This window comes from Strongyloides ratti, assembly GCF_001040885.1.
Source record: "Strongyloides ratti genome assembly S_ratti_ED321, chromosome : X".
NCBI lineage: Eukaryota > Metazoa > Nematoda > Chromadorea > Rhabditida > Strongyloididae > Strongyloides > Strongyloides ratti.
Window position 1 is genome coordinate 3,243,701 of NC_037309.1, and position 26,624 is coordinate 3,270,324.

Sequence of the window (26,624 nt, forward strand, 5' to 3'; positions counted from 1 at the left end):
TATTTGTTGTTTTTTTTTATCAAAATAAAGGCAAAAGCTATCTTTCATTATAATAAAATCCGATAATACAAAAAAGGCAATAAATCACTTTGTGTTGTTATGGGCTTATAAAAAAAAATTATCTAAAACTATAATATAATATTCATGATTATTAAAAATTTCAATAAAAATTGAAATATTTTTAACTAATAATAATTGATTTAAATCAAAATATAAATGTTGGCAAGAGATTCAATATCTAAATAATTAATATCTCAGAAATGTATAGAAACATTTTTGGAAGCATAAATCTAATTGTAATTTTTAAGATGATACTTTTTACAAATAAAATTGGTAAAAAAATCGACATAAAATATTAAAAAAAAATGTAAATTAATGTTATATATTTCTTTTATATAAATTATTTATGGTGATGTTATTGAATCAGCTTGCTTTGATGCTGAACGGGAACGATTAAATCCTGTAATTTTTTCCTTAAAATCGAGTCATTTTTAAAAACGATTTTTACCTCGACCTTCTTGTTCCACTTGTAATTTTAATTGACGACTTATTTCACGAAGCCTTGCAGCACTTGGTCCTGCTATTGAAGGTTCACGTCTATCTAGTCCAGCTTGGAATGCTTTTACAACACGAATCTGAAATTAAAAAAAAAAATAAGTATCGTATAAAGTATTGCCTCATAACGGTACAATATAATTATTAAGAAAGCATTCATATTTCTTAGATTGTTAATAAATATAATGTCTTATTTAAAAAAAAAATTAGATTTTAAGATATATATTATCTATTATTTACATAATATAAATATAAATATATTTATATGTTATTTTTTAATATAATAACATGCTTCTAGTGTATTTAAACTAATTTTTTAAATTAATTTTTAACATATAAACTAACTACTATTTATAGATATAGTATTAAATATTAAAAAAAATTGACTTAATTGTAGAAAGTTTAAAAAAATAAACATGCTAATAAAATTAGTTGTGCATAAAATTATTAAAAAAAATATATAGTAATAAGTTAGAATTAAAAAGAATATTAATAATAATCTATGATAGACCAGAAACAACATGTACATCACATCACGCCAAGTATGGAAAACTTATTCTTACAGCTTGATCTGTTGGAGCCGTGCTATGAGGCACTGGGATTAAATGTTCTGATCGTTCACCGCCAATAACCTGTGAGAATTGGTTGGTAAAAATTGGGAAAAAAAATAAGGAAATGTTAAAAAAAAAAATATATAATTCCACAAATACATTTAATTTTTTATAGTGTATTTTTGTTATTAGATTAATTATATAGTGTTTTTAAATTATTACTTTTATAATAATATATTAAACTTTCATTCGTGTGAACCAGATATTATTTAAGTATAATGATCAAGTAAAAAAAAATTTTGTTTTGTAATTAAAAAATAAAATTTATAGTTTATTTTTAAAATTACTTTTATTATATAAGATTTTAAAAAAATAACACCTTTTTTTAATTACTTCCCTATATTCATTATAATAAAAAAAAAAAAACTTATATTTAAAAGAGAAAAATTTTGTTATTTAAATGAAATATAAATTTTTTAAAGTATTTTAAAAATAGTTATAACATTAATATTTTTAAAAAAAAAATAATAACATTGTTTTTAGTAATTTCAATATAGTAAAAAAAAAATTTTTTTTAAAGATGGATATTTGAGAACTTGTCAAGGCAGAGTACTGTTAGTTGCATTTGAATGAAGCTATTAGTATGTTTTTTTTAGGAAGCTACATATCAAAAATTATAAACAATTGTTTTGTTCTTTTTTTGACAAATAAAAATTTCTCAAATTTTGTATACTATAAATTTTCATTATAACCGAAAAATTATAGCTGTTATAATATCTAACTAACTATAATTAATATGGATAATCAAATTAACCAACAAAATATATGTATGTAGTTATTAAAAACATTATCTATAATAATAAGTCTTATTATATATATATATACAAATATATGTGTATATATATATAAAGACATTGCAATAGATAGTTTAAAAAAAAAAAACTATATTTAGTGAACTATGAAATGAAAACATTAAACGTGAGCAATAGAAACCGGCGTATCCAAAGACATGCTTTTTGTGACCTGCAAAGTGACTGCATGAGACGATGCAGCGCCACGTCCGGGACTCCAACGCTGAACCAATGGCACTTTTTCAATTTTATCATGAAGCTTTCCCCCATTCTCAACAGCAATGGCAGCAGATGAAACCTGTATATTTTTAATACTTGTTGGAGATGGAGGTTGTCTATAATTATCTGTCCCACCACCTATCTTATTATTTCTACTCATATTAGGAGATTGTGAATGATAATAAGCAGGATAAGGACTTGGACCTGATGTTCGCTGTAAAAAACTAGCTACATTTAATACTCTTGTATTATTTATATCATTTCCTCCTGTTCCTGCCAGGCGATAGTTTGATAACATTCCTCGCATAGATTGAAATGATTGGGTACTAGCTATTGAATGCCTATCCTCCAATTCATCAAGTGTAGATCGAAAGACTTTGACAACTCTCAGCTGCAAGGACATATTGGTAATATAGAAAATGATTCTTATAAAATCAACTTTGCTGGTAGCCAACTACACCAGTTTCACGAACTATAGCAATAATAATATCCAAAAAAAAAACTACAAAAGTGGTGCAAGCAAAAAAGGGTAAGACAAATAAATATAATATTTACATAACTTAAAATAGCTGCATCATTTAAAAAAAAAAAAAAAATAAAAACAAATCACAAGATAAAAAATTATTATTTACATGCTTTATATTACTAAATATTATTATCAAAAAAAAATACTTTTAACATATAAAAAAATTACTATTATAATAGTATAGATACAAGATAGTACAAAAATAAAAATTTTGGAAATAATGCAGCAACCCAGCGTTATATTTTCGAGATATTCATGAAGCTTAAATAAAAATTGTAGTTAGACAATTAACGCTCACTACTCAAAAAAAAATTATGTTATAAAATATATAAATATATATATGTATTATTTGTTAAATTAAATACTTTATATTAATCACAACAGATATAGGTATGCATAAGTTATAGCAAAGTGTAAATAAAATTAAACTTTAGTTCACAAATATAATTATAATAATTTTAAAGCTTAAAGATATTAATTATTAATTGTAAGTAATAAAAAAAAAATTAAATATCAAAAATATAAACTTAAAAATTAATAACTGTGTTTTTATAATACTGAAAGTATATTGTTGATTTAACAAATGGAAATATTTTTAATTATAATAATAGGTTTGAAAATAAATATTATATATTAATTAAAGCAAAGTATGATAGAGCTTATGATAATGTAACTTCCTTTTTTCAAGATTACCCCGAAAATGTATGCTGAGAAGGTGCATTTTTTTTTATCAACAGGAGTTTAAAAAAATGTGTATCACTAATTAAAATAATTTTGAAACCACTTGACCATTAAACTTTAGATAATTTAGGAATGGTAGAAAAAAATACTGTTCACAAGAATGAAAGACAAACACAAGAAACATCTATTTATAAAAAGGGAAATATTTTTATAAAATTATGTCAGGTAAATATAAATTTTTCATCTATATATATAAAACTTTTACGTAACATCTATAGACTCTTACAATTTTTTTTTGTGGCATATTATATATATTATATTATATTATATTTATATAAAAATATAAATATTTTATAATAATAAACACAATTTTTTTAAGCAGCGTAAAGAATCTGCATTAATTTTATGCCACTTTTTTTTACGTAAAAATATAATACGCATTCAACGGTGCTAACAATATCATTTCATAGAATAAAAAACATACCTGTGTTTGGAGTCTAGTTAAACCTCTTATCCAAAGAATTTGACCACTTCTCTTTTCGTGAGTTTCTGGATCTTCATATTCTCCAGAGAGGATATGTTCTGTTGATTCAACTTCACCACTACCAATTGTTAAATTCTCTGAAAGAGCTTTTGTTGGAATTGATGTAACAACTTGTCCCCATAATAAATCACCAACACCAAATGCTAAACACCATAACCATTGTTCAAGATTTAATGGTGCTGTGGAGAACCATCTACCACCAAATTGAACAATAAATATTTGTGAAATAAATGTAGCAATCCAAATTATATAATAAATTGGATTTGAAAATAAACCTTGAAATATATTTCTTTCACCATGAATTTTACGAGCATTAATTTCATTAAATAAAGTCATCATAACAAATGTATTAAATACAATTGTAAAATGTTCTGATGGTGGTGAATGAAGTGGTGCCCATCTTCCTGATTCAATACCAAAAAATAATTCACCATAAAATATAAGAACAAACAATATTATAAGTTGATAAAATGCATGTCCAAGAATATTTTTTGACATTGTTCTTGAAATAAGTGGTGAAGTTCTACCATATGGTTTTCTTTTTAATAATTCTTCATTTGGTAATTCTGTAGCAAGAGCTAATGATGCAAGAGTATCCATAATTAAGTTAACCCACAACATTTGTACAGCTTTTAATGGAGTATCTTGAATAGCACATGCACCAACAAATGCAACAACTACAGCAACAACATTTACTGTAAGTTGAAATTGTAAAAATTTAGCAATTGAATCATAAACATTTCTTCCCCACATAACAGCTTTGACAATTGATGTAAAATTATCATCTGTTAATATAATATCAGAAGCTTCCTTAGCTACATCTGTACCAGCAATGCCCATAGCAAAACCAACATCTGCTTTTTTAAGTGCAGGTCCATCATTTGTACCATCACCTGTAACAGCTACAACTTCTCTACTTTCAGTTGCACGAGAATCAATGATTCCTTTAACAAGAATATATTTATCTGTTGGTTGAGCACGTGCTAAAACACGAAGTTTTGGCCAAATAGCATCTAATTTAGCTTGTGAAACTTCATTATTCTCATCACGAATACGTGCATTAAATTCTTTACCTTCAAGAGCAAGAAAATCTTCACCTGGTCTAAGAATTCCACATTGTGTTGCAATAGCACGAGCTGTATTAATGTTATCTCCAGTAACCATACGAACTGTTATTCCAGATCTTTGACATTTAGCTATAGCTTCTGGTACTTCAGGTCTTACAGGATCTTGAATACCAAGAATTGCTATAGCAGTTAAATCACCAACAACACTTTCTTCATCTTCCCAATCCATATTATTAGATAATTGGAATTGATTTTCATTTGGATTTGTGTTAACATAATCTTTATATGCTAAACAAATTGTACGTAAACCATCAGAAGCCATAGGTTCAATAACTTCTTTTACAAGTCTATCAGCATCTTTTTGACTAAATTTAATTAATTTTCCATCTTTTCCAAGGAACCATTTACATTTTTTAAGAATTATTTCAGAAGCTCCTTTACTGAATACTCTAAATCCATTATCAGTATGAATAACTGTTGACATTGATTTACGAACAGAATTGAAAGTATAAACTTTAAAAAGACTTTTTTCAGGATTTTTATCACGAATAGATTGATATGATTGACCAAGTGCTAAAACAAATCCAAGCATACCACATTCTGTCTTATTTCCAAGTTGTTGTGGTTGATCTCCCATTTTTTTTGGTGGTACTACTTGTGTTGAGTAAGCTGAATTTATTGATATATTTTCACACATTATATCTCTTGTATTAGAATCTAATCGTTCCCATTTAGGTGTTTCTTTATAATGAACTTCATTTATATAACTTTGAACAACTGTCATTCTATTTGTTGTTAATGTTCCTGTTTTATCTGAACAGATACTAGTTGCATTACCCATTGTTTCACAAGCATCAAGATGTCTTACAAGATTATTATCTAACATCATCTATAAAAAAAAATTTAATTTAATTATTATATTAAAATATATATTACATACTTTTTTAACAGAATATGCTAATGAAAGTGTTACAGCTAATGGTAATCCTTCTGGTACAGCAACAACTAATACAGTTACTCCAATAATTAAGAAATTAATAAAATGTTGGAAATCAGCAACACTAAATGGTTTCTCATCAATTGCATAACGTGAAATACAAAATCTTATTACAAGAATAAGAACTGTACATCCAGCAACAAATGATCCAGCATATCCAATTTGAATGGCAAGACGTGTAAGTTTTGCTTGCAAAACGGAACGTTCCTTTTTTCCTTCTTCTTCAGTTTTAAAGGAAATAGGAGGATCTTTTGATGGTCCATTTGCGACATCTTTTATTTCTATAATAATTAAAAAAAAAAAAAGTTATATATAAGAAATAAATAATTAAATGTTAATAAAAAAAATTAATGTGAAAATTCATTTAAATCTAATCTAATAATACTATTTTATATTGCAGTTAAACTAAACAATATCTCTTTATATATTAAGATAGTATGAATAAAAAAAATGCAATGTAAAAATGCATGCTATATCTATATAAAAAAAATAAATATATAAAATTTAAATAAATAATTCAGTGAATAATGTTTTTTCTTTATAAAAAAAAATAGTAAAAATTAAGTTATTCTAATATATACTAAAAAAAGATCATTCAAAATTATTATGTTAGATAAATAAACATAATTTATACATTTACAGTTTTCTAACAAAATTATAAATATAAAAAAATAATATTTAATATATACAAATCACAAGTAAAATGTAATATACTCGGCATTTAAAGCTACTATACGAGAAATGGGTTTTTATAAGGTTTATATATTGAAATTTGACTCGAGCATCTTTCTTTTGCCCATCAAACTTACGATTTTCAGTTAGAAGTGCTTGATGTGTTCCATCTTCAACAGCTGAATGAACAAAGTCACCTGAAATCAATTATAAAGCACAAGTAGTTGAAAATGCTTAAAATGTCACCAAACAAAAAAAAAAATTATTACAATGGGAAAATTTTTTAATAAAATAAATTACAAAAAAAAAAAAAACAGTTTAAAATAGACAAACTATATCATTACATAATTGCACCAACACAAAACTTTTTTCAAGAATTTAAAATATTAAAATTTTACGATTTATGTTATATGAGAATGATAAATAGACATTTTTAGTGATAACTTAAAAAAAAATCAATTGGTGGGCTCTTATAGCTATATATTTTAGTGCGCTCTGAAAATATTTTGTTATGTAAAGATAAAACTTACCGATTCTACCAGATTCATCCAAAGAATCGGTTGTGTAGGCAACTGATCTACGTACACGCACTGGAACAAAATTAATATTGAAAATTAATATTTATAAATTAAAATAGTTATCGGTTAAAAGGATAACAAAAAAAAAATCTATTATTTTATAATTTTTTTTTTAAATTTAAAAAAAAAAAAAAAAAAAAAACTAACTAAAAATATTATACCACCACCAATTGTACAGTAATTAGAAATAAAAAAAAAATTACACTAGTAAAAAAAATAGACATAAATATTAAGACATACAACGATACCAAAAGTAAGATATCGCTTACCCGATGCTTTGCTTTTACGCCTTGATCGACGTTCTAAAAATGAAGAAAATAAAATTTAGTTATTGGTGCAATTTGATGATAAAATGCCATTATTTTCCGCAAAAATAAAATACCCATGTGACAAAAAAACTTACCTTCTCTTTTAGCTGCTTTTCTTTCTTCTTCAACAACATCTTTTGCTGCTCCTAATAATGTCATAATAATACCAGTTTGTGAATTTACTCCAACAGCTGTAACGAGCATTTTTCCACTACCTTCCATTACATGAGTTCCAGATAAAAGCATTGGATCAACTTCAACAGATTTCTTAATTTGATCAGACTCTCCAGTAAGAGAAGATTCATCAATTTTAAGATCATTAGATTGAATTAAAATACCATCAGCTGGTAATAAGTCACCATATTTTACTTGTGCTATATCACCAACAACTAAATCACTAACAACAATCTGTATTGCCTGTCCACCACGAATGACAGAAAATTTGTGTTCAGTTTCAATTTTAGCTTGAAGGCCACGAAATTGTCTTTCTTTAGTGAAATCATTTAAAGCAGTAACAAGAACTACTACTACAACAGATATTAAAATTGCAACTCCCTCAATCCAACCCGCATCATGCTCAGATGAATCAGAAGCTAAAAAAAAATATATTAATTTTAATATATATATACATTAAAATAAAGCTTTATGTAATATGTCAACTTACGAGTTTCACCCTCGTCTGGTGGTCTATAGAATGATAAAGCCAATGAAACAATGGCACTCACAAGGAGAATAATTAAAGTTACATCCTAAAAATAATAAAATATTTTATAATTACAATACATTTTTTAATTAAAATTTTATTTCTTTTTTTATTTTTTAATTATTTTGTCAAATATGACACATATATCAGTAATAAAAATAAATTTATAAAACCATTCATTTTAAAGAATTAAATAAGATTATTAATATAAAATAAATTAACATTAATATATCATAAATAATATTAATAATAAATTAAATAATTTATTAATATTACCATTTATATTATATATATTTTTTAATAAAACTATTTTTTTTAAAATTATTTTTAGATTTTTAAAAAAAAAAAATCTTATTAAATAATAAAAAAAAAATATATAATAAAATGGTTTAATTTAAATTTTTTTTATTTACCTGTAGAGCTTCCCAAACAAGTGTAAAGAAAGACTTTGGTGGATGAGGTGGAATTTCATTTTTTCCAAAAAAATTTCGACGCCTCTCCAATTCATTTTCATCTGCTGACAAACCGGTATGTGGATTTGTTTTTAATTTATCACAAAGGCCTTCAATTGAACCGTAATCAGACTGTATCTTTTCTTTAGCTTCAGCGCTACGATACTCCATAAGAGTGCGGAGTTCATCCACAGTCACTCCATAAGCACCCCCAGAAGATGTAGCCATTATTTAAAACACTAATAGAGAATCACCGGCTAGATCAAATATATAAATGGTGAGACTCCAAATGATGTTAGCTCCAGTCTATAACTTTAAAAATTATATTAATATAATAAAATTAACATATTCAATAGTAAAACAAACGTATTAAAAATGAATTTAATAATTAATCGCCCTCTTTCACTTGAATAACAATAAAATGTAACTATAAAATTTTCTTTGATGTTATTTTAAATTTTTCTATTTATATATATATATAATTTAATAATAAAAATGCTCACCATCAAAGGCAGGTCATTTTATATTCAACATAAAAAAAAAATAATTATAATATTAAATAATACTATAAAGTTATAAATATATAAAATGAGGTAAAATAATAAAATAATAAATAAATAAATATATTTTAAAATATAAATAAATACTCAAATATAATTTTTAATTTATATTTTAAAATTATAAATAATAATTTTTTAAAAAAAAAATATATTTAAAAATTATAAATTAATTTTCTATTTTATCTTTAAAATAGATAATCATATTTTTTAATTACAGCTTTTTCGAGAGAAAAAAGAAAAATTTTTAAAAAAATAATTATATTTAATAGAGAATACATTGTCATTAAAATTATTATTAGAAATAGAAAGAAAAAAAAAATTGTTATCTATAAAAGTTAGTTAGTAACCTTTACAGTGATTTATATTTTATTTAAAAGTTATTTGTATATTTATACATAAGATATTAGATGACATTTTTCAAATTATTAAACATCTATTGTGATAAATAGTCTTAATTGTCATCATGCTTTATACTTAGTTATAAATATATTATACAAAAAAATATAGAATTATAATAATTTTTTCACTTAAACATAATAGAATAGTTAAGAAGAAAAAGAATTTATACCAATTAAAGGAAAGCTCAAAAAATCGAAAAAAAATATAACAGCAATAGATGTAGTACACATATTTATCCGGCTATTTTATTCTCCTTTACTAACATTCAGCATCAAAAACTCTTTTCTACGGTGCTTTAGCAAATAAATTTCTCATTCTACTCCCAATAAATGCCAGGGAGAAGCTTTTTATATTTTTTCTATAATATTGAAATATTATATATATATATATATATATATATTGGAAGAGAGAAATAAGAGGAGAACGTTGATAGTCTCTCGCCATCTTCTTTTTCCTCTTTTTTTTTTTGCCAATATATCTCTATGAATTTTATAGGAAATATATGATAACTAAAGGAAGAAGTTAGTGAGATAGAGTAGGAGAAATTGAAGCCATTACGAAGCTGTCTAAAAGCAAATAGTCTTATTTTCATTATATTCTTTTGACACTGCGCCATAGTCGCCAGACTTTGTTAGAAGAAAATTGAAAGAAGTTAAATATGCATTCTTTTCCCTAATTTTTGTCTCTGATGTCTCAAAACTAACTATGACATTAGTATAATATTATGTGTATGTAAAGCAATGTCTTTGTAAAGCTAACACCCATTGCTTAAATATTTCCTTCAATTTAAATATATATATATATATAATATAGATATATAATATATAGATATTTTTACCGCTCAAAACTGATGAATTTAAATAGCGAGAGAGAAATGTTAACAGCGCACTTTTTATACCTCTAACATTTTATAAGATTATGTATGATAAAAAAAAAAAAAGAAACTAAATAACATTATTCAAAAAGACTTCTACTATAACTTGCCATTTATGTAATTGAAGGCATTTAAAAAGAAAACTAAAATTTAACATTATTATAATCTTATACTTTTTATTTTAGGACCACCTATAATGTTTATATATATATATATATATTTAAATATATATATATAATATAATTGAAAAAAAAATTTTATACCCATAAAAAGGAATAAAATGTTTTTCGATAATAGTACATATAAATAATGATTTTGATGATACATATATAATAAGTAAAAAAAAAAGTTATATTTAACGTAAAGACATTTATGTCATTAAATATTAAATAATAAGTATAATATTAAAAATTTAACCTTAAAATGTATTTAATTTGGACAAAAAATAAAAATTGTAAAAATAAATTAGGCATTTATTTTCCCATCATTTATCTAGACAAGTTTGCTTAAAGTTAGAACGGAAGTCTATGTTCTTGTTGGAGGAAGACATATTTACAAATCAAAAACAGGCATACTCCCTAAGTAATCACCAATTTTCTCTTTCTAATCACGATTATGTCTATGATATGTGTCCCACCTATTCATTTATTATTATTATACTTTTGATAGTTTTATATTACTGCCCTTTATATTTTAAAAAAAAAAAACGACATATTTTTATTACGTTAATATTATAATAATTTATCATTACAAAAAAAAAAAAAGAATATAATTTATTTGTAATTAAATTGTGAAAGTTTAGAAAAATAATTATTCATCATATTTATAATAATCTATTTACAGACATTTAGAAAAATAAAAATTTTAATTTTTTTTATCTTTCTAATTTCTTTTTATTTTTTATATAAATTAATAGTATAAATAAAAAAAAATCTAATATTTATTTACTTTTAAAATGTCTTCTTTAATGAGGATCTTCTTAAGAAATAACAATAAAAAAATTAGTTAAAAAAATAATTTTTATCGTTATCAAAAATAAAGAAATAAAAGAAAAATTCATGTTAAAGTGGAAAAAAAAAATTTAAAAATAAAGAATAAAAATAATTTATCAATAGTAAAAGTATGTATAATATAAACCACAAAACCCTTCTACTTTCTTTACAAACTCTTTTGGGGCCTATTGAGTAATTTTCATATCAATGCTTAAAAGATAAACATATTTTTCTTATTATTTTAGATTCTAACCTTTTTTATATTTAAGAAGAAACAATATATATATATATATGTATATATATTCTATTATGTATATGGATATAGAAAATAAAATAAAAAAAAATATATAAAATGTAAATTTAAAATCATTAAACTAAAAAAAAAAATAAAAATGAATCATCCAATATATTTTAGAGTCATTATATATTTTACCAAACATATTTCTTCTTCTTCCTAAGAAAGGCTTACTTGTTCAATTTTCTTAAGGATCATTAGAAATTATAAACAAATATATATATATATATATATATATATATATAATAAAGTTATTAATATGTTTATATAAATATATATTAGGTTGATTTTAAAAATTATTGATAGTTTTGATATAAAATGAATATAAAAAAATTTACCTTATTATATATATAAAATATTTATTTAATAGTCAAGCAATAAATTTTATTCGAATTTAAATTAAATAGTAGAATTGTTCTTTTTTTTTTAAATCAAAAAATAATATTTCGATTGCGCGAAGTTAACATGTCAACAAAAAGATGGCTTATCAATTTTCAATTTAACCTATCAAAGCAGTCGTATATTTGCCTGAAATCATTNTAATTGGGGGAAATCTTATTATATAAATATTTTGTCAATATGTTTAATTTTTTGTTAAATTAACCTTTTATTTCATTTCTTTTTGATGTAAACTGCAACAGAGTTAAAAATATTCCGTTTCTTTTGAGAATTGAACAAAACTATAAATAATAAACCTTTAAAAATATTAATATAAAACATACCAAACTTTTATAATAATTCTTTTACATAACTGATATTTTTCCAATTTGTCAACCATTTATTCCACTTAATAACATTAGCCAGAAGTAAGAATCTGAAATAATTTCAGAGCGTAGCGTAGCTGGAGCGTTAGCGACTATTATATAAAAGATTCTGAATCTAGATTGAAGGGGAATCCATTATATTGAAAGTTTCAATGAGCAATGGAATATATTTACTCATTTATTTACCATATTTTTTATATTCAATGGGCAATCCAATATATTTCTTTATTTATTTGCAATATTTTTGATATTTCAATGGGCAATCCAATATTTTGACAATAATTTTCATATAAATTCACTTATTTCTATACAAATTTTTAACTACTAAGGGGGTAATACGTTGTTCTCATTTTTCAAAATTTTTGTTCATTTTATCGAGGAAATGCAAAGTTATTTTGTACTAAAACTGTTCATTTTACCCAACTTTTTCTTTTCAAATGTCTTTGTTCAAATATTTCTTTCAATTGACAATATATTATATTTCACTTGCTTTTGACCAATTTCAATATAAATTTTTTGATGGTAAGGGGGGAGTACGTTGTTCTTTTTATTTCGTATGTTGTTCATTTCATTTGCAATATATTTCACTTATTTTTCAGTGCAATCCAATACTTTTCTCTATTAAAACTGTTCAATTGAGTAAATATTCAAATGTTCATATAAATTTATCTTATATTCAATACTAAAATGTTCTTTTTTCATATAAATTCCATTCATTTGATATAAATTTTTGATATACTAAGGGGGGAGTACATGGTTTTTATTTCTTTCATAATTTCTTCCATTTTTTCAATAAAATGCAGAGTTAATTTGTACTGGAAATGTCTGAAATGAATAAATTTTAAATAAATTCTTTAAAATAATAAATTTTTGGGTGAAATTTTTGATGATTTGGCAAGTAAGAATCTTTAATTATTAAAAAGAGTCGCGTGCGACTAATAGCGAAGCGTAGCGTAGCGTTATTGGAGCGTCAGCGACTATTAAAGAAAGATTCTGAATCTAGATTGAAGGAAATGTTTTCATATGAAGAAATTTTTCATATTTCAAGAGGGAATTCATTTATTTTCAATGCTTCAACAGGGAATTCATTTATTTTTAATACTTCAACAGGGAATTCATTTATTTTTAATTATTTCAACGATATTTTGATGGAAGTTTATATTATTTTTATTATTTTACAGGGCAATCTAATAGTTATTTTGATTATTTTGAATATTTTTATACTTTTAACAGTCAATTCATTACTTTTTATTCATTTGTCAGTTATTTTTGATTAAATGTTCATTATTTTAAATATTTTAATGGGCAATCCTATTATTTTCAATATTTTGGTGGTTATTTTGAATATTTTGGGAGATTTGATGAATATTTTCATAATTTTGTTCCTTTTTCTGTATTATTTTGTGATATTTATTCATTTGTCAGTGATTTTAATAAATTTTTGGGTGATTTTTATAATTTTTGATAGTTTTGATATAAAATGAATATAAAAAAATTTACCTTATTATATATATAAAATATTTATTTAATAGTCAAGCAATAAATTTTATTCGAATTTAAATTAAATAGTAGAATTGTTCTTTTTTTTTTAAATCAAAAAATAATATTTCGATTGCGCGAAGTTAACATGTCAACAAAAAGATGGCTTATCAATTTTCAATTTAACCTATCAAAGCAGTCGTATATTTGCCTGAAATCATTTCACACAAATAAAGCTAATATTTAGTAAATTATAAATATATATATATATATAAATTGAGTTCTCATATCATATAATTCTTTTTCAAGGAGCAAGTTAATATAATGTAGAATGGTCAATTAATAATTTTCTGATTATGATAAGAAATATATATAAAAATAATATACATATATAATTATATATACATATATATAAGTTTATTATAAAAATTATAATAATAAAATTTTATATCTATTTTTTGTTAAAAACTAACAAGGAACAATATTATAAAATTCTTTTTATCAAATATTAGTAATCGTTAATGTTACAAAATAACACATGTAATTTGAAAAAAATATTCTTGTGAACATTAATAGTTACAATATTTTAATATAAAATAATAAAACTTGTCTATATATAAAAAAAAAAATTACCAATGAGAATGAGAATTTTTATATTAATCATTTTATTTAATATATTGGATTTTTTATATTTTAAAAATTTCTTTTATAAAATGATTGAGATGTACATGTATATATCATTTTTATTGGTTTGACACTAACAAAATATGTATAAATATATAACCATATTATATGTCAAATAGTAACTTTAAGATGTTTTACAATTTTTTTACGTCAATTTTGTTGACAAATGATAAATAATTTAAGGAACACAGTAGCTTAAGTTAACTTTGTTAGTGATAAAACAAATTTTACTTGATAAAAAGATTACTATGAATAGATATTAAAAATATTAAAAAGTATATTACATCCCAAAGGTCAATGATAACATTATTACATATTTTTCTATTAAAATTTACTTAATTTTTCAGCCTCTGGAAAAATTATTTACTTATTTGAAGGTAGAAAAAAAAGAAGAAATTTCCATTAGTAATATTTATCCATAAACAAATAAAGTTAAGATGTATATATATATATATATCAACAAAACATGATATATTATAGTTAGTAGTAGAATGATCCTATTTCAACATACAAAATGAATAATTTTTAGTAAATTAGTTAAATAAAAAGATTACATTTTATGGTATAATTATTCACTATATGTTATCAATTATTTAAAACATATAAATAACTTAAAATTTGATTATATCTAATATGAACCATCTTATCTATTTCAGTAAAAATAATTTATCATTCTTTTTAATAAATATAATGAAAATTTTTATTTAAAAGCAACACATTAATGATGAGTTAAAAAGAAATCGTCATACCTAATGCCAATTTATTCTTACAAATATATATAATATATTATCAATGATCTTTTTCTTCTTCATTACCCAGTCTTATCATCATTTTTGACAGGGTCATCAAAAAGAAGCAGCTATACAAACGGCAAAATTTTTTTTTTCTTTTTAGATTTATTTTTTTTTTTTTTATAAATAGAGGTTATAATATATATTTATTTTATTTTTCAATCTGATCAAGAAGTAATATTTATACATATATATATATATGAAAAATATTACAACTGCTTTATTATAAATATTACAACAACATATATAAAGCGCAATATAATCAATGTTACTATTATAAAAAGGGTTTTTATTTTAAAAACAAAATTATAAAAATTTATATTTATAAATGATTAAATTTATATATAATATTTTAAATTAACATAAATATATATATATAATTTTTTTTTTCCTCTAAACTTTTTGTCAATTAAATTAAAAAATTTTACCTTGAATATAATATTAAATAAGTATATAGATGGTTAAAAGATAACAATTACTATCAACATGGTGTATAATTTATTTATTTAATGCTTAACTCTATTATTAAATAATTCTTTTATACAAGTAAATGTAGAATGAATTGGAAAGTTTGTATATATATATTTATTAACTTATCGGATTAAAAAAAATTTTTTATGAATAAAAGAGTATAGTAATATTTAATTATTATTTATAATAATATGAATATTGTAATATAATAGAAAATGTTTCTATACAAAATACTTTTATTATAAAATTTTTTAATACTAATATAAATTTTTTTATATTATTACTTTTTTTTTTCTTTGAATATTACATCATTAAAAGATGGAGTTGATAAATATTGAAAAAACGATAATAAATAGTATTTCCATAAAAAGCATAAAGTGCAGTTATTATGATATATTTGTAATGTTAACAAGTGGAGTGAAAAAAAAATATTTAAAAAGAAAGAAAGATAAAAAGAAATAAACTTAAAGTTTCAACTATATATATATATTTTAAAAATAAGAATCTTAAATAAAAATCTTTTTAGAAGTTTATTATTAATATATTTGATAATTCACATCCAAAATTTCGTATAAAAGCCTCTTCTTAATTTTCTTTTCTATTTTCATATCAATAAAATTTAAGCTATTGTCTTAAAAGAAGTAAAAAAGATAGAAAATACATTTATTAACATGTTATCTCCCAAGAGAATCTTACACTCCACAAAAATATATATAAAAAAAGAAAAAATTTATACATTCTCACAATAAAAAGTATTTTTGATTATTTAAATACATAACTTTACAATGAATAATTGTGCAAATTGTACACAAAAATATTTGAAAAAATTTTTATTTCTTTCTATTCTTAGTCATTTTATATTATTGTACCTATTTAAATATATTTGCATCTCAAACATTTATAGTAATATAGAAAGTTTTTATTAAAAGTAATTTTTCAGTTTAAAAAAATTTTTAAATATTTATTTAAAGGAAATAAAATGTATGATAGTTGATAGTTAAAAATGAGAATTGGGAAATCATATTATAAATGAAAGTACTATTTTTGATAAAATAAAAAAAAAAAAATTTTTTTTATGTAAATTAGAAAAGTAGTGTAGTAGTATTGATATATAAATTAAGTAGACGAAACATAATATGATGATAGAAAATAAAAAAGGACAAAATTGAAAAAGATGAATTATGTGAAAGACTCATTATTTTAAAAGATACATTTCCTCAATTACTTTTAACAACTATTTTTCCGAATACAGTTATCAAAAATTTGTTAGCCTTTTAAAAGACAATATATAAACTATAAAAACATATTTTTTAATGAGAATGATATAATTAAAAATTAGAAGAAAGGAAAAAAATATTTAAAAATATATGGGGAAAAATTTTCATTAAAAATTGATGACTTGAATAAATTATATAAATGTCATTAACCAAAAAATATTTTTTTTTTTATCAAAATTCTTTTATATAATAATTTAACATTATAAATTTCCTAAAAATTAATTTCTATTACGCAATTAATGATAAAAATTTGATAATATAATTACCAAAATTTTAATTATATTATTAATAATCAACCAATCTTTTATATTATTTTTCTAAATATTTTTGTCATCGTAAAAGAATCAAATAATTAAATTTTTAATAGAAAACGGTTATCATCTACTTCTCAATTGATTATAATACTCCTTGAAAACTTTATACATTATATTTGATGACGTAAGATACTTAAATATAAGTATATTTATATATTTAAAAAATTTATTATGTACCATAAACTTAATTACTAAAATAATTACTTAACCATACTTTAAACAAAAAAAAAATTCATTTTTTTTTCTAATTTTAAAATGTAATGTGTTAATGAAAAATAGATGAAAATAATAAAAAAAGTAAAAAAAAAAAATAATTAATGTAGTTTATGAGACAGGATAAAAATGATTTAAAAAAAATTATTTATTGATGAAAAATAAAAAGATTAATTTTTTAATAGTAATATTTAAAATAAAAGAAACATATATCTATTCTTTTTTTTAAAATATTATAAAGATAAAAATGATAAATATGTGTCTATGAAAGAAAAAGAAAATAGGAACATTTATTTTGATAAACTGTATTATTTATTTTTGCCGGAGAAACATTAGCGTTTCAAAAAAAAAAAGATTATTGTGACAAATATTAAATAAAAAAAAAAAAATTTTTTTTTTCTATCTTAAAACAAGCTATTGGGAATTATTTTTCTTATTATTATATAAAAACATTAATTTTAACTGAATTATATAAATTTTGTGGTAAAATAATAAAATAAAAATAAAAAAAAAACAATGTTACTCTCAATAAGACCTTGTTTGTTTGTGTCTATACACAATATAATATATGTTATTAAAAGAGGTGTTATTAAAATTAGGTAAAATTTATTTGTTTTCTCTTTAGATAAATGTTGTAATTTGATATTTATATGACAAAATTATAAAATATGTAGGGAAACAATGAAAATGTGATATTAGTTAAAAAAGATATAGTTAAAATAATATAAAATAAAGATCAGATAGATTATAAAAAGTAAAATATCCTCTAAATATAATACATTTAATCATGGATTATCAAGATAACAAATTCCAATTAAAAGAAATATCAATAAAAATAAATTTAGTTAATTTATCACAATATATCATTATTTTTACAAATAGTTTCAATTCATATTTCTATCAATTTTTTTACCTAATTTTAAATATAAAAAAAAAATAATTTAATGTTTATACTTTTATAAAGTAAATTAGTTTAAGAAGATAAGAATCTTCTTTTATATATAATTGTATTGTTAAAAATGTTTTATAGATGGGCAATTTTGGTAAGTTATTTAAATAATCATATGTAAATATATAGATTTTTTTTAATTTTATTTTATTATATATTTATATATTGCAAATTTATAACATTCTATATAGTTAAAATAAAAAAGTTTTTATAAATATTAATTTTACTATATATTTTTTTTTAGATAGCTTTATCTATATATTTTTGGTTAACACTTTTTTGGATTTTAAATAGTAATGATAAATATATATCATCATTAGTAAATATTAATTGTTCTAAGAATAATAGTATGACGGAAAATATAAAACTTGAAGGAAAAGAATATATTCATTTCCCGCAGCGCATGTCAAATACTCCAACAATAAAGATTTGGAGTGATAAAAAAAGAAAAATGCGTGAAAAACAACTTTTAAATTTTATAAGAAATAGAAGTCTTAAAAATAATGACTTAAAAAGAGTTAATAATAATAAAAGCAAAACTATAATCTTAAATGATTTTAAAAATGATATATTACTTAAAAATAGTTATAAGGTAATAGAAAATGATACCATTATAAATAATATAAAATCGGATGTATCTAATGCAATAATGTTATCAAAATTACCATATAAATTGATGGATAGGTCATTTGAAAATGATAAGAAAACATTGGAAGATTTTAAATATAGTCATATATATGAAAATATTTGCCGTTGGCCAATATTGTCTGCAAATTCACTTGATTTAAAAGATTACGTCAACCATCGTCGACAATATAGATGTAATCATGATAATAAATATGAAAAATTAGTTACTCAATCTTCAGATGGTTTAATATTTATTTCAAAACCTAAAAATTCATTAATATTTGGTGAAATTGAATGTTATCTACAAAAATTAGATGGTGCTTTGAGGCCAAATATTAGAAAATGGAAATTTGATGGTGATAAAATAAAGGTGAGAACAAAATATATACATATAAGTATATGTTTTTTTTTTCTTAAAAAAAATATAAAACATTTTTTTTTATATTATATACTTAGCATGTTAATATATTTAGAAAAAAAAAATATATATATAGTAGTGATATGAAAGCTTTTTATTTATATTGTCATATCATTGATAGAAAAATAACTTTTTTCTCTACAAAATATATAAAGCGGATATTTAGTTTTTAAATTTTATAGAAAAAAAAATAAATATTTATAGAAGAGTACGAGAAAAATAAAAATACATCCTTCTTTTGAGAATTATATTTTTTTTTTAAATTTGAATATTCAATTTAATTGCTTCCAATTGAATGAAAAATAAAAAAAAAAAAAATAAAACATTATTTATATATCTTATTATATTTTTTTAGCTCCCTATTGAGTCTCATATTAAAATAGATATGGACCAATTTGTTATAACATGTATAGAAATTAATAGTAAAGATAAAAAAATCATTTTTGAAGAACCATTTACATCATTATCTAATATAGAAAAAAAAAATGAAGAAAGTATTCCAGCTAGTGAAGATTCACCAAGTATAACAATTTTAGCTATAGATAGTATCTCACGTAATCAGTTTTTTCGTCATATGTATAAAAGTTTAAATTTTATGTCAGAAAACAATTTTCATATATTAAATGGATATACAAAAATAGGTGACAATTCAGCTGTTAATATGATGGCAACATTCTCTGGATTAACATATGATGTTGAAGCTAGATGGATGGAAAATATTGTATCAAAAAATATATCATTAGGAAGGATAGGTTTAAGTGATAAATTAAAAAAAAATAAAAAACGTTTTATTTGGAATAAAATGGAAGAAAAAAAATGTATAACACAGTATAATGATGAAATATCAAATTCTGGATATGGAATATTTAGTTATAATCCATTTCAGGGTTTTGATGAACCACCTGCAAATTATTATTTTAGAGCATATTATGAATATTTATATCAAAATACATTTGGTGAAGAATGTTTACATGGTAATCATTTACTTAAACAATTCATAGATATTTGGGAACGTTTTTCAACAACATTTTCTAATAAATGCCATTTTTCATTTAATTTTATTACAAAATTTACACACGATGATAGTAATGCATTAGAATTATTTGATGATCCTCTTTATGTAGCATTACAAAGATTTAAAATTAAAGGAGTATTAAATAATACAGTTATTATTATAATGGGTGATCATGGTCAAAGAGTAGCAAATATCCAAAAAACATATTACGGTAGAGTTGAAGAAAGAATGCCATTATTAGCAATATATTTACCAGAACCTTTTAAAAATAAATATAAAAAGGCAGAAGAAAATATACGTTATAACAAGGTAAGTAGTTTAACTTAAATATATTAGAAAAATAAAAAAAAAAAAAAAAAAAAAAGATTCACATGAGAGAATATATTTATATGTATAGAAATATTATATAGATATATTTTGTATATTATATTTAGTAATATTAAGAGGATATTTTTGAAATTTAAAACCATATAATATGTATAAGGTGAGAAAAAAATAACTATATATTAGGCATAATACTTTATAAAAGAATATACATCTATGCAACAAATGTATAATAAATGTATAACATAAAGTTAACAAAAATATATATATATATATATATGTATTTATTTTTATATATATATATTATTTTTTTTATTTTTAGAATCGTTTAACATCAAATTTTGATATATATGAAACATTACTTGATATGGTAAATATAACACGATTAAATGATATGAATGAGCAAGAATTTTCAAAAGACAGAGGTTTATCTTTATTTAGAAATAAAATTTCACCAAATCGTACATGTTATGAAGCAAAGATACCAGAAAACTTTTGTGTATGTCAACAAAATATTACAAATAACATAATAAAGAATGATTTAGGATCATTTAATAATGATACATTAGTTAAAAAAATAAAAAATACATTAACAAAATATTTGAGGGAAAAATTAATATTAGATAAAAGTTGTATACAATCTTTTAAATATAATATATCAACACCATTAACATATCTAACAATTTCTCCGATTGTTAGATTTGGAGCACGTTATCCTAAGAAATGGAAAGAATACCTAGTAAATAACACAGAGCAAAGTATTGTTAGAGAAATTCAAGAGATATCATTTGACATTATATTATTATTAACAAATAGAATGTTATTAAAAACATATTTAATTCTTCAAGTAACCATGGAATATCAACAACATTACTCATACATTAGAGTTAGTAGTAATCCTATGTTAAAATCTTTTTGTAATGGTCATCAATCATCTAGTAAAATAATATATATTACTGAAATATGTAAACTTTGCTTTAAAAACAATAAATAAGTAATAATTAAAATATAATATATGTTATAATGTTAAAATGAATAATAATATTTATAATATAACGCAACCATGTTATAAATTATTTAATATACTATAATTTTAATAATTTCATTAAATTAATATTTAAAATATTAAAATAGATTTTGCAATATTTATATTTCTAATTGTAGAAAAAAAAATAATATTTATTATATTTTATAATTATAAAAATAATTATAATAATGTTATTTTATCACATTAAATGCCATCATTCAACATATTTAAAATAATATCTTTAAAAATTTTGTCAAAAAAAAATGTTCTTCTATCATTTGGGACATTAAAATTTTTAGTTGAAGTATTAAAGAATATTTTTATGTCTAAATTTAACATATTTTTAAAAATGTGTACATGTATTTGTTAATGTCTTCTGTGATAAAGAAAGAAAATTAAAAAGGGGTTACCTAAAAATTTTTTTGTCCATAATAAAAATGATAGATAAAAGAAAAATAAATTTTTTTAGTAATTTATAATGTATATTTCTGCACATGAATGAATTATACTTTATAGAAACCTATTTTTTTTTACTAAATATTATAATTCTATCATTTAGAATGTCATAACCAAATTAAATATTGTCATTACATTTTATATATAGTATTATAAAATAGATTAATATTTTATGCTATGCAACAAAATTCAAAAATACTATAATTATTTTTAAATCATATAAAGTATAAAATTTTAATATTAACATAAAAATATAAATATAAATTGAGAAAATTAATACATTTATGTTTTCTTATATAAAAAATATTTTTAGTATTTTCATTTATAAATAATACTTCAAGAATTCTCACCTAAAATAAATATATTAAATAACAATTTAAAAAAATCTTGTATAAAAAACATTTTAATTTTGACAAGGTTTCCTTGGTAATGATTCAAATAAATACTTATATAGTAAATGAAGCCATTATATATTTTTTTTATTATAAAAACTTTTTATTAATATTTTTTTATGGTTCTTAAGTTTTTAAAATTGTATTGGAACATTCACATATAATTGAAGAAACATTGTCAATTATTTTTAAAACATTATAACATTTAATTAAAAAAAAATATAGTAATAAATGATTGTGTAATAGGGATATTAAAAAAAAATTAAAATTTAGCTAAATAATTAAAATATAATTAATTATAATATTTTATTTTAATATTATAAAAAAAAATTATAAAATAAGTTATTTAATAAATTGTTATTAAAAATGTTTTTTTTTTTTCAAAAAGTACAGATAAAAAGTATAAGTAATGTGTATGTTGATGAAAAATAAAAACAAAAATAAATTTATTTTATGAAATAATAACAAAAAAATAGATTAGTTTAACTTTAATAGACTTAATTTCTTCATTTTTTGGTTTATAATAAAAAAAAGTATATATGGTAGTTAAATAAATTTCATTTTTTTTATTTATTATTATGAAAAAACGGGATAACAACTTTTCAAAACAAATAATTATACTACCTTAATTTATAAAAAAAAGTTATTCTAAATTTATGACTAATATTATTATTTTACAATCTCTTTTAAGAAATTACTTTTATACCATTTTTTTTTTTATTAATAGAATATAAAAATATTATTTAGACGTTATAAATAGAGATAATTTTTTCTTTTAAGACTTTAAAATGAACAAATATATTTATTTCTCTAATTTGGTAACTTTTTTCTTTTATAATTAGTAATTCTTTTGAAAAAAACTTTATTCTTTCATTTCATTGTAAAATTTAAAAGCATTCTACAAAAAAAAAAGATTAACTTAAAAGATATTTTCGTGTTTAATTAAATTAAAAATTAAAATTATATTAGAGTGCGATCAGTTATTATTCATCAATGAAAATAAATTGAAGACTTGACAATTGAGATGATCCAACTATTGTAAATTAAATTTTTTTTTCATTTATGTATTTGCTTGTTGATTAAAACATTCAAATATTTCAGGTAAATAATATAAGCATAACCGGTGACTTTTTTTTAACATCTAAAAAAAAAGTTTTTAGTATATAATATTATATAATTATTTTTTTTATATATATTGTTTAACTTACAGTAAAATTATTTGAACAAAAATCATGACAAAAATCTGGAACTTTTCGAGATTGACAACAACTTGTATAATTTTTTCTTCCATCATCTGTAACACATTGTATAAAATTTCTAAAATCAGCACTTTGACAACTAATAGGATCAAAAACTTCTAAATACATATCTCGTGGTTTACACATTGAACGACACATTGGATTTATTCCTCTTTCTAAACAACATGCTGTATAATCATATGTAATATGTCTATGAAATCCTTGTTTTAAACCACTATCTAAAAATAAAAAATAAAATATTTTGATAAATAATTATAATTATATACCTAACACTTCAACATGAAAATCTAATTGTTGTGGAACTTCATTGATAAGACATCTATAATTACCTCCATCTTGTTTTGTTATATTTCTTAAAATTAAATTATAGCTTTCTGTAATACATTTACATGTTCTACCTTTTGGTAATCTAAACATTTCAGTACATTCTAAAATTATTAGGATAAAAATTATTATTAAATAATAGCAAGCATTTTTATTTTAACTAGCAAAAGCATTTATTATCATAAATTTTTTTATTAACCTTCACCTTTCACTGACTCTTCATCAATTGTATATTGTAAATAAACTGATGATGGATCAACTCCTGAAGAAACAATAAATTTTGTATTATTGAATATTGTATTATCATTTTTTAACCATGAAACCTAAAATATATATATATAAATATATATATATATATATAATAATTAATTAAAACATACTGATAATTTTTGATCATTACATCTATAAACAGTACATTGAAGTTTTCCTGAAAATCCATCTAAAACTGGAATAAAGACATCAGAGGTACTTGTTAAATGAAAGTGAAATTCACTGCAAATTGATTTCTTGATAAATAAAATAGATAATAGGATAAAATAAATATTAAACAGGAAATTTAGAAATTTCATATTTATATAGTTAAGTATTTATAAAAATTTTTAAAAAAATAAGAATAAAAAATCTAAAAATGTTTCAATAGTTAATTTTTTTTTTGTTATCATTTATCAAAATCATTAATTGAAGGTTACTAGCTATAAAATAGTGGGATCAAAGAGGTATGACAAAATAGTATCAAAAATAAATGTTTTCTTTAATAACATTAGTCTACTCCCACTTCATAACGCCCAATAACTTGATAGAAAAAAAAAGGTAATATTTTCATGTATCAATTTAAACAAAAATTTAGGCTCATCAACAACCTTTTACGTGTACTAAAACATTGGTAGAAGGCGAAGATACATATATATCTATTCTCTGTTTAGGTTAGCCTTTTCAAATGTAACCTAAACAAACTCAAAGTCAAAAATTAATACAACATATTAAGAAAAAGATATTTTGCGCATCATGATGATGCGTTTTTTGATAGTGATATTAAGGAATATAAAATAAAATTTATATAATTTAATTCTAAGAATAATGATTATATAAAAAAATTAGGTTTTACTAAATTAATGTAAATAAAAAAAAATAATAATACTACTTAATTTTCCTTGACATCTCTTTATTCCTAATTTTTTTTTATTCTAAATATATAAATGAAATATTGTTACTTTATGATAATAAAAAAAAAATTTTATATTTTAAATAATTTATTTTTAACTATTAAATATTGTAATTTGTATATTAAAATATTTTCTTGACAAAACTTTATCAATATAATTTAACAAAAATGTAAAATTAAAAATAGTGAATATTTTTAATGTTCATCTACAACACATTTTTAACAATCTTTTTGATAATAAGAAATTATAATTGTTCATTTTAAAAATTAATGTCAATATTATAAAATTAGTTTTTTTGTACTTTTATTTGAGTACGCCTTTTTTAAAAAACAAGTTTTACAAATTATTTAATTTAAGTTTCAGTTCTATTTGATAAAAAAAAAATTTTCTTTAATTTTTATGAGGGTGGACAAATATGGGTATTAAAATTTTAATTGAATAAACATTTTTCAAATAAATTTCTTTGTTAGAACCACTTTTGTAAACCATTATTGTATAATTATTTTTTATTATAGTATAATTGGTATTTTCTAAAATGGTTTGTATACCCTGTATTTTTTTACCTATTATATTGGCATTTTACTTAAAATTTATTCAACCAATTATCTTAAGATATGTTCCAGAAAGATGGAAATCAAAATTAGATTCTATACTTTATCCAACATGTCCAATAAACATTCAACAACAAACTACTACTACAAATAAGGATGATGGTGAAAAAAGTTGTTGTAATGATAATGATAATGTTTCATCTTGTACAAAGGAAGAAAATAAAAAGAATAATTGACTTCTGTCCCAACAAATTTGAAATGTTTATTTTAATTTAAACAATTTTAGTAGAAATTTTGAAGCC

The 26,624-nt window shown here is 20.9% G+C and overlaps 5 protein-coding genes across 5 annotated transcripts; 3 read left to right on the forward strand and 2 right to left on the reverse strand.

Annotated features, from left to right (window-relative positions):
* Positions 1–404: 404 nt before the first annotated feature.
* On the reverse strand, positions 405–8,932 carry SRAE_X000068100 (Plasma membrane calcium-transporting ATPase 3; the record flags this gene model as incomplete). Its single annotated transcript, XM_024645054.1, has 12 exons — positions 405–460; positions 509–635; positions 1,119–1,187; positions 2,085–2,567; positions 3,868–5,883; positions 5,935–6,272; positions 6,801–6,860; positions 7,194–7,253; positions 7,511–7,543; positions 7,645–8,142; positions 8,214–8,298; positions 8,666–8,932. The coding sequence occupies 12 exons, from the start codon at positions 8,930–8,932 to the stop codon at positions 405–407; spliced, it is 4,092 nt and encodes a 1,363-aa protein (XP_024510550.1).
* A 4,093-nt stretch (positions 8,933–13,025) lies between these two features.
* On the forward strand, positions 13,026–13,274 carry SRAE_X000068200 (Hypothetical protein; the record flags this gene model as incomplete). Its single annotated transcript, XM_024645055.1, has 2 exons — positions 13,026–13,142; positions 13,188–13,274. The coding sequence occupies 2 exons, from the start codon at positions 13,026–13,028 to the stop codon at positions 13,272–13,274; spliced, it is 204 nt and encodes a 67-aa protein (XP_024510551.1).
* A 5,562-nt stretch (positions 13,275–18,836) lies between these two features.
* SRAE_X000068300 (Protein of unknown function DUF229 family and Alkaline phosphatase-like, alpha/beta/alpha domain and Alkaline-phosphatase-like, core domain-containing protein) lies at positions 18,837–22,144 on the forward strand (the record flags this gene model as incomplete). The annotated part of the gene is made up of 4 exons (XM_024645056.1): positions 18,837–18,860; positions 19,011–19,763; positions 20,167–21,135; positions 21,473–22,144. 4 exons carry the CDS (start codon positions 18,837–18,839, stop codon positions 22,142–22,144), a joined length of 2,418 nt encoding a protein of 805 aa, XP_024510552.1.
* Positions 22,145–24,085: 1,941 nt separating this feature from the next.
* Positions 24,086–25,177, reverse strand: SRAE_X000068400 (Domain of unknown function DB domain and Immunoglobulin-like domain and Immunoglobulin-like fold domain-containing protein; the record flags this gene model as incomplete). The annotated part of the gene is made up of 5 exons (XM_024645057.1): positions 24,086–24,166; positions 24,234–24,502; positions 24,551–24,712; positions 24,808–24,931; positions 24,989–25,177. 5 exons carry the CDS (start codon positions 25,175–25,177, stop codon positions 24,086–24,088), a joined length of 825 nt encoding a protein of 274 aa, XP_024510553.1.
* Positions 25,178–26,306: 1,129 nt separating this feature from the next.
* Positions 26,307–26,558, forward strand: SRAE_X000068500 (Uncharacterised protein family UPF0729-containing protein; the record flags this gene model as incomplete). The annotated part of the gene is made up of 1 exon (XM_024645058.1): positions 26,307–26,558. The coding sequence occupies one exon, from the start codon at positions 26,307–26,309 to the stop codon at positions 26,556–26,558; it is 252 nt and encodes an 83-aa protein (XP_024510554.1).
* Between the last annotated feature and the right edge of the window lie 66 nt (positions 26,559–26,624).